The sequence below is a fragment of the Bombus pyrosoma genome, unplaced genomic scaffold (genome assembly GCF_014825855.1).
Source record: "Bombus pyrosoma isolate SC7728 unplaced genomic scaffold, ASM1482585v1 HiC_scaffold_4727, whole genome shotgun sequence".
In the NCBI taxonomy this organism is placed as follows: domain Eukaryota; kingdom Metazoa; phylum Arthropoda; class Insecta; order Hymenoptera; family Apidae; genus Bombus; species Bombus pyrosoma.
Window position 1 is genome coordinate 1,242,631 of NW_025219987.1, and position 9,687 is coordinate 1,252,317.

General features: G+C 38.5%; 1 protein-coding gene across 1 annotated transcript; it reads right to left on the reverse strand.

Moving 5' to 3' along the window:
- Positions 1–3,407: 3,407 nt before the first annotated feature.
- On the reverse strand, positions 3,408–3,851 carry LOC122577526. Its single transcript, XM_043748859.1, has 2 exons — positions 3,611–3,851; positions 3,408–3,508 (listed from the first exon to the last, which is right to left on the reverse strand). The coding sequence occupies exons 1-2, from the start codon at positions 3,849–3,851 to the stop codon at positions 3,408–3,410; spliced, it is 342 nt and encodes a 113-aa protein (XP_043604794.1).
- Between the last annotated feature and the right edge of the window lie 5,836 nt (positions 3,852–9,687).

Here is a 9,687-nt window from a genome sequence, read left to right on the forward strand (position 1 = left end):
GATTGGGTCGCTAAGGTCCACTATAAGGGTGATATCTACATTTTCATTGTTCAGATAGCAATCATCTACGTGTTCTAAGAAAACGTTAGCATAATTTAGTGGTCTTATTGCTAGATCGCTTTGAATGTATTCGAGAGTTAGAATTGCCTATGGTCGCCTTCCTGAAAAATGAGGTTTTACTCTGTTACCGTGGATTCTTTGCGTTTGGCTGTTGGAATATCCAATAAGATAGGTGGGTGGATTGGACGAGAGGATTTCAGCCGGTCCTAGCCATTCGTGATCTAGTTTGTTGGTTTTATGATCGTTATGTACCCATACTTTATCTTTTACTTGGAATATCGTTTGTGTTTTGATAATTTTTCGAATCTGATCTCTTTGATGTCGTTTTTTATTTGATTCAGTGATTTGTCTTGCTTTTGCTATATAGCCGTTATGTCGATTTTTCCAGAGTTTAAATAACTGATCTTTAGTTAGGATGGAGGTGTTTGATATTGAGGATGGCATGTTAGCTTGTCGTCCAAATGTTAGTTCAAATGGGGTATATCCGGTCGTTTCGTGTACTAAGGTATTATATCCCATGCATATTAGTTTTAAATTTTCGTCCCAATCGTTTTGTCGGTCGATCGTACAGGTTCGAATAAGATCTTTTACTACAGCATGTGTTCCTTCGAGAGATCCGTTAGATTGCGGGTGGAAAGAAGTGATTTTTATGTGTCGAATCTTGAAAGCCTCTTCAAATGTATCCATACGAAATTTACATACGAAATTTCGTCCTATGTCCGTGAGGATATTTTTCGGTGCAGAAAATATGTATACATAGTGATCCAAAAGTTCGTTAATGATCGAGTTGGCTGTTTGGTCTTTTAAAGGTATGAAAACTAGATATTTGGTTAATTGATCTTGGATAGATAGGATAAATTGGTTGCCTTGTTTGGTTTTGGTGAGAGGTCCGAATATGTCCATTGCGATTTTATCATTAGGGTTAACGAGTGTATCGGTTATTATGGGTTGCTCTTTGGCCCTGATACGGTTTAATTTTTCCCGTTGGCAGGTTTCGCAGTTTTGTATAAATTCTGTGACGTCTTGCTCTAAGTTCGTCCAATAATGGTGTTCTTGTATTCGTTTCACGGTGCGGTGTATACCTAAGTGTCCTACTATTTCGTTATGATTCTCGCGTAGTATAGTTTGTTTTTGTTCGTTATCGTAGTCTACTGGCGGATCTTGCCCAAATATCAGTTTAATTTGAGGGAATCTGGTTGTTAAAAACCTTAAAATGAGTTGAATGTTTACTTTTTCTAATGTGCTGAAGCTATTGTCGTTTATTCCTATATGCAAGTGTTCAGTGTGGTGTTTAATAAAATGTTTAGTTAATTGATGCAGCCAGTGCTGTTCGTTAAAGTCTCCTAATTCGGTCTTTGTAATTTGTTTAAAGTGTGGTCTGTTAGGTTTTTGAGTTATTGGAGCTGGGGTGATATTGGTTTTCCAGTCGATATATTCGTCATGATAATTCGGGTTTTCTAGATCGGATTGGATTTCTTCATTGGTGATAGGATACAATCGGGATAGAGCGTCTGCCGCTGTATTTTCCTTTCCTTTTTTGTATTCTATTTCACAATCATACTCCTCGAGTCTCAAGCGCCATTGCATGAGTCTCGATGAGGGATCCTTAACATTTTTTAACCATTTTAAAGCTTGATAATCACTTTGGTAGATATTGCCTTAGTCTTTTGATTGACCATACTATTGCTAGTAACTCTTTCTCGGTTGTGGAACAGTTTTTCTCAGGAGGATCCAAGGTTCGGGATATGTAACAGCATGGATGTCCGTCTTGGGAGAGTATTGCTCCTAATCCTTCGTTACTTGCGTCTGTTATTAATGTGAATGTTTTTTCAAAATCCGGGTATTGCAGGAGCTTCACAGAGTTTTTGTTTCAGTGTGTCAAAGGCAAGTTGTTGTTTATCAGTCCAGTGAAATGGAGTGTCTTTCTTCGTGAGGCCTGTCAGCGGTTTCGCGATTTTAGAAAAATTGCGTATAAATTTTCTGTAGTATCCCACGAGTCCTAAGAATGATTTTATGTGAGTCGCGGTTTTCGGTATTTTGAAATCTTTCACGGCCTGAATCTTTTTGGGATTAGATTTTACTCCTTCTTTTGTTACTACGTGTCCTAAATATTCTAACTCTGGTTTCAAAAATTCGCATTTGTCCGGTTGTATCTTTAATCCTAAATTTCGTAATCTATCTAACACAATGGCTAGATTTCAATTGTGCTCTTGGATAGTGCTTCCGAATATTATGATATCGTCTAAGTATACGAAACAGTTACTTCCTACTAATCCCCGTAGCGCGGTATCCATCATGCGTTGGAACGTTGCCGGTGCGTTTTTGAGTCCGAAGGGCATGCGATTATAGTGGAAATGACCTTGTGGGGTTGAAAATGCAGTATATTTTTTAGATTTTTGTTCCATGGGTATCTGTTGAAATCTTGACGGGAGGTCTAGGGCTGAGAAAAATTTAGCTTTACCTAAGTGATCGAGTATTTCGTCCGAATTCGGTAAAGGATACGCGTCTTGATCTGTTTGCTCGTTTAATTTTCTAAAATCTGTAACAATCCTCCATTTTTGTTTACCTAATACGTCTAATTTCTTTGGAACCAGCCAAATTGGTGCGTTATATGGACCGTCCGATGGTTCTATGATTCGTTTGTTTAGCATGTCGTTGATTTGTGTCTCAATTTCTTTTTTATGACATTCGGGCGGTCTGTAAGATTTGATGTTTATAGGTTTGTCTGTTTTGAGTGTGATTGTATGTTCGGTTAAGTTAGTGCATGGTAGTGAGTCTGTTTCCATGTTAAAGACGTCTAGGTAATTGATAAGGATTTTCTCAAGGGGTTCTCGAAGTTCTGGATCAATATGTTTGATATGTATTACTTGTGCAAATTTATTAATTTGTTTTAACCTATCGGGTTTTTCTATTTCGTTTGTAATATGACAGTTTTGCTTACCAGTGTTGATAAAGCATATAGTTATGGGCTTTCCTTCGATGTATTGCGTTGAAGTTAAAGTTTCGCCTGGTCCTATCTCGTTATCGGTGTTTTGGAATGGTAATATAATTTCGTCTAAGGTCAGTTTATCGTTAGTGACGTTATATCGGTACTTCGTAGGGAATGGGAGTCCGATTATTCCATCTTCTATTAGGGGAAAGTTGTCAGGAACTACGTGGAATTGGTACTTCTTGAGCATGTCTAAATTACAAATTTTGTCGCTGGTGTGTTTGTGATTTCCCATTAGGAAAGACTTTGGGCTGGAAGTTTGGACGTTCAGTGAAGTGTTTCCTTTCATTATATTTATTCCTGCTCCGGTGTCAATGAGAAATCTGGATCTTCTTCCGTCTTTTCGTTAGCAATAAGATTAATAATAATTTTCCTGTGGTGGTACAGTTGACTCTTGAAATGTTTCCTCTGGATTCTCCGCTGTTTGGTATACTCGAGGTGGGAATTTTCCTTGATTGCCTAATGGAAAATTTCGAGAGTAGCACATCTCGGCTGTGTGTTCGATTTGCGAGCACTTGGAACATTTTACTTTCGTTCGGTTATCTGACGGTTGGTTAAAACCTTGTGGTTGTAGATCAATAGCAGTTCGTTTAAATACGGGCGGAGTGTTATTAGATTGATTCTTTGACTGATTCTGACGGTGAACAACACGATTTGATTCTCGCAGCCATTGTTCTTTGTTGGCTGATAATTGTTGAGCGTAATTCAGGTTTTTTGGATCGCTAGCTACTACTAACTGTGATATTTCGTGCCGTAAATTGAGTAGATACGGTTTTAATGTTTCGCGTTCTTCAATGTCCATGGCTACGCGTCGTTCAACCGGCGTGCGGTTTTCGTTTTGGACTGCATAATTTAGTTCGTTGAGTTGTTGTCGGAATCTAGAGTTGAAAGATTGTACGATTTCTGTCATTCCTTGTCTCAAATTTCTCAAGTTATCTTTGCAATTGCTAACGGTGGTTGGGGCTGACACGTTTTGTCCTAGGCACAAATATAGGTCTTCAAATGAGTTAATCTTTAAATATCTTATATTCCTTTTCGCGCTATCTGTCATATTTTCGGTAAGTATGAGATCTAATAGGAAATCTCTAGCACTTGCCTTGCACCTGGCTCTTGCGTTGCGAACTGATAAAATAAAATCTTCAACGCCTACGTCATCTCGACCCCGTAGTGTCTCGATAGTGCGTATGGCCTCTCCTGCTCGGAGTCCTTGTTCTTCTCCGCAGTAGTTTCCTTGTCTAGTCGTAACGTGACTCATTCGTTGTCTTTGTGACGTGTTTGGTCCGTCGATTTCGTCATCTGTCATGTTATCGGCACCGGTTTCTAAGTGGGTGCTTATCTTGCATGGTCGGTTTTAGTGTCGTGTTTCACTCCTATACTTTCGGTAAGGTCACGTATTTCCTTAGCCCGGTTTCTATAACTAGTTTCCGTAAATTCTTTTATTCTGTTAATATTTTGCTCAGTGTTACTTCTAAAATTTTCGAACTCGTGAGTTAGACTTTGAAGTTGTTCGAGGATAGTAGCGATTAATTCGTTTTGTTTTGCCGTACTCATGTCAGTTGGATTCATCTTGATAGATTATTTTCAGAAGAATCACTATCTTCAGAACGTATTTCGGGTTTACGGTTTCGATAATGTACGAAAGCCAGCTTACCGAGATTCTTTGTAGATCCTACTTTTGATCAAGGAGGTGACAATGGTCCTTCGCTGTAGAATCCGTAGAAGTACCGTTGAAGTTTCCTCTTGATGCGATGAATGGATCTTGGCAGGATCGCCAATTTTGTCACGTCGGGGACACTAGAAATCACTAAACCGATAGATCGCCGGTAATCTCGCGTCGCAGTTTGAACGTTTCACGAATAAGGTGAAGGAATTGAACTTCATATAAGATGATGGAAATTTTATTGTATAAATCCAACAGAGTGACGGTTCAAAGAATTATAACAAAATGCGAGCGCTAATTTTTAAGGGTTTTTATAGTGAGGTTTTAGTCCCTTTGGAGGGGTTATTGTCGGATGTATATCAGAGGCGGTTATTCAGTCACTGTTTTGTTATTGTTTCGATAGCTATGGCATGCAGGAAGTTTTCGTCTACTTGATTACTATTTCGGAGCGGGTGGCCCTCTTGAGCGTGTGACAATAGTAAAGATAATTATTTATTGGACAGCATGAATAAGGAAGAGTTAAAAAGTAGAGAAGATGAAAATTGTTCAGAATTTAGTTGGCCGTCCGTTTATGGCACGGGCAGGCCCATTTCCCTCATTAGGAAATTTTGAATTACCGAACTTATTACTGAATTTAAAATCACCAATGCATTTGTTTCAAAGTAGTACATGTCCACGAACTTGTCAACCTTAAGTCAGTATAAAATCCATTTACCGTTTCTCACAAAAGGCTTATTCGAATCAACAACTGACACGTCTCGCGTGTGTCTTTTGTTTGAGATTTTACAACTAGAGTGACGCGGCCACGAGCCAGGGATTCAAAGCGACTAATGGAGAAAGCCACGTAAATTTGTGGCCATTCAGTGGCCATTCATTCATTATAACCGTGAATCGTTGGAAACGTCCTTCGGTTAACACTCGCTAATAACATTAGCGTGACCACGTGGCTCGAGTTTACGTTCTACAACGACGATACACGTTAATGAGCCGATTTATTGACGTCACTTTACAACGTGATTCCTATAGATTATCATGGTAACCGTGTGCTGCCGAAGAGACGCCCGCTATCATGCAGAACTGCTTCCTCGGCTAACATGCGACAAAAGTGTCAATGCAAATGATGAAACGAGCCCCTTGTTCGGAGCTAGAGGTTTTTCGAGACGGTTCGCTAGGTACCGACACAAATAATAATATCCTCATGATCGCGCCATTTAAAAATTTCCATAACAACCGGGACATGTCCGTGAATTCTTTTCGTCCGCCGAAAAGGATAAAAGCGCAGAAAATCACGGTGGTAATTTGCTTGAGGAATAATTCGAAACATTTCCGTTAGATCCGAAACAAAATAAGCAGCTGAAATGGTAAACAATGTATGCAAGAAATGAAGATTTCTTAATAGAGAACACGCATTTGCAGTTTTACCATCCAGAGTGACTCATAAATTTTTTATTTTTTATCTTATTTATATTTTTATTATAATAACAGCGTTTTACTTCCTCTTTAGGATGATACTGTAGGTTTGTGGTAACAGTTCGTAATTTTTGGAGCAACATATCCTAATTGTTTTGAACGATTTTTGCTTAGGAGAAAAGGTTGTTTGGATTCCTTTGATGTACTAATTCCAACCGTGACATTTTACTTTGCTTCGTGATCTCAAATGATGAAGTCATCGTGTTACAAAAAGATTAAACTCGTCTTTCTTTAACCGCAAACAAGTATGTTATATAATATACGTTTCTTTGAATCCTATGAAATCACCATGTAATCTGTGAACATACAAAGCCCGTTTTTTTCAGCGTCTTCTTTCGTCATATATTTAAAACATTATTTTCAGCATAGACTAAATAGTGTAAATTAGCAATTCTTTCGATTACTTTACGATACACAAAATATCATACAATAACCTTTTTTTATTACAAATTCTTGCACATAATACACGGTATACGCATAAAATGGGATCATAAATAATTTTCGACTTCACTACTATACACTTAGATTTACATAAGTATACATATACCCTGTATATCCTCTACGTCTATGAAATATCACAACCTAGGAAACGTACGCCATTAATTTCTATGACACTTTGGCATTTCCTAGGCAACTTATCAATTCCACCTTGTGAAGATCTTGGATTCGCAATGAAAAATATTTCGAATGTGAAAAAAGAAGTCGAAAATATAGAATAAAAATTTTTCGTTTGAAGCTTTGTTTTCAAGAAAATCGACTTTAAATTTTCAACTTTTGAACTTTTTTTCAAAAGAACCATATTCGCCGAGGGTTCGTTCTGCTCTTTGAATAACACGTCTGTCAGGATGTCGACGATTTGGATACCAGTGTCTGTAATGATCAGCTGCGGCTGATGCGTTAGAACCACACGCACCTAACGAAAGTATCATGTCCGTATATTCCGATTGCTGTATGTAGACATGATGGTAGACTAATAGTTACTGATAGTGGATAGCCATAAAAGTCGGATAGTAAGTTAATAGGTAGGAAAACACTTCGGTCACATTGGAAGTGTTCATCAACATAACGTCAATCGAGACAACGATCTACAGTGAGATCCGTTATAACGAGACGTGATAAAGTGCACGCGTACCGAGCAAAAATTCAAAGTTGATTTTTACGAAAACAAAACCTCAACCGAAAAATTTTTATTCTATATTTTCGACTTCTTCTTTCGCGTAGAATCACCCCCTTTCCGCTTGTACCACTAGTTACAAACCACCCTGTATATTGTCAACGATCCAGCAACTTCAATATGATACAAGGTTACGTATGTGGAATGACAAACTACGAATGAGTACGACCTGAGACTCGGTTCGTGTTGAAGACTGTGATAATATATCTTCTGTCAATTGATTGTCTTCGACATGTCAATTCTGCTGACTTGACTTCTGACTCTTGCTGTTCCTGGAACTGTATTTTAACTCGAGCTGGTTTTAACTGACTGTTCGCTCTTATGTTATTACGGAGGAAAGCTCGGTATGGGTGTGTCCTTTGAACGAAGAACGCGAATTCGTTGTTCACACTTTTCGTCCGGAAAGGGGGTAACGATCCGTAATGTCCATTGGTTACGACCTACATTAATGAATAATGATAGGAGGAGGAAATGTCCTACCAACGTTGCTAGTGGGTATCATTGTTCATGGGAAAAACCGGCTTTTCCGTTAGGCAACTACCCGCTTTTGCCCGTAATTTGTACGAACGTATAATAAATCTAAGGACTTTTCTAAGAACCAGCTATAAACCGATAACACTTACAGGGTTAATAAACTAAAAGTTTAAGTTTATGGTGGGTCCTTGAGGTTACTGAGGGTACGCGGTGAGGACCTGCACACATCTGGCCTCTGATGTGGATTGACGTCACAATGGCTTCGGGCCTTTCAGTTATAGGGCCTTCCATTTCATTATAGTTATAACACTGCTAGCGTGCGGATCTGGACCAGCTCAAATTACATTTTTTACTTATACTTACACTTCTGTATTAAAATATATTTTCGACTTTACAATTTATCCACGCGTTTCTCTATCTATACGTCTAATAACCTCAACAAAAACGTTATATGAAATTGTAAATTTCTATAGAAAGATAAGGGAAATCTCGAACCGTGTTTAGTTGCTATGTAAATGTTCTTTGTCACGCTGGCGTGTTTATTGAGAGAATGTTAAATAACACTATGGAAAGGTATCGCTAATTACAGTAATTAGGTACATAGACAACGGTTGTTCTGTGGTATCCGATCATTATTTGGCGGAAACATGATGAAATAATTATGAAGTGGTATGTACACTATTGGATACTTAATATTCAATGAAATATGCCATTAGCTCCTTCTTGTGTTGTTTGATGTCACCAGATGGGCCGCAGACGAGTCACTCTTTGAAATATTCATCACGGTTAATGCGCCAGAAATGAGCATGTCACACGATTTGCAAGCTTATGAAATTTCATGAGTTACTCCTGTCGTTATCCAATTAATCAGAAGAAAACATCATCGATGTCAAAATATTACAAATATCCTTCCATGTCTACAATTTTCTTTAATCCATGATACATTTCCATGATATTGAAATACCTAATTACCTATTCCTACATTCTTAAATCACTTACTTTATTAAGTTAGTTTATAAGTTTTTTTATATTACTCGATTATCTTTAATTATTAAATTCTAAAACGGACTTTCGGTTTGGTGCGAGGCAAGGGCAACACGTGGACGGAGTGCTCTGTAGAAAAAGTGAAGTGTGAGGGGAAGAAGGAAAGGAAAGCGCGAAGTAACACGAAGAGAGGAAAGATAAAGTGCAAACACACGAGGAGGAAAGAAGGAGAGGTGAAAGGAAGAGAAACAAGGGAGATTTATAAATAAGAGAATCCAAGAAAGGAAGAGGTTAGGCAGACAGAAGAAAATCAAAAATTTGGGCAAAGAAATAACAGATGGCGACAGTAAGAGGTAGGCCGCGGAACACAGACAAGGCGGGAAACAAAGAAGAATCTAAAAACACACTAGAAAGATACAGCTGGACGGAAAAGGAGAAATCAACCAGGGAGGAAGGAAGGGAGGGAGCGACAGAAAAAGCGGAGAAAATGGAAAGAGGAATAGAAGCTAGGACAAAAGAAATAATAGGAATGTTCGAAAAACAACTGGAGGAGTTGGCGAGGGCGATGAAAGAGGAAATAAAAAGGGAAATAAAAGAGGAAAGAGAAAAAAGAGAGAGGGAAATAAAAGAGGAAAGAGAAAGAAGAGAGAAGGAAATGAAGGAGGAAAAAGAAAGAGGAGAGAGAGAGAGGGCAAGAGAGAGAGAGGAGAGAGAAAGAGAAAAAGAGCAGTGGGAGAGAGAAAAGAAGGAGTTAGTAGACAGGATCAGAAGACTCGAGGAGGAGCGGGAAAGGGAGGAGAGGGAAAAAAGAAGGAATAACATAGTAATCAAGGGGGTGGAATGGAAGGAAGGAGACAAGGAAGAAGCTGTAAACGA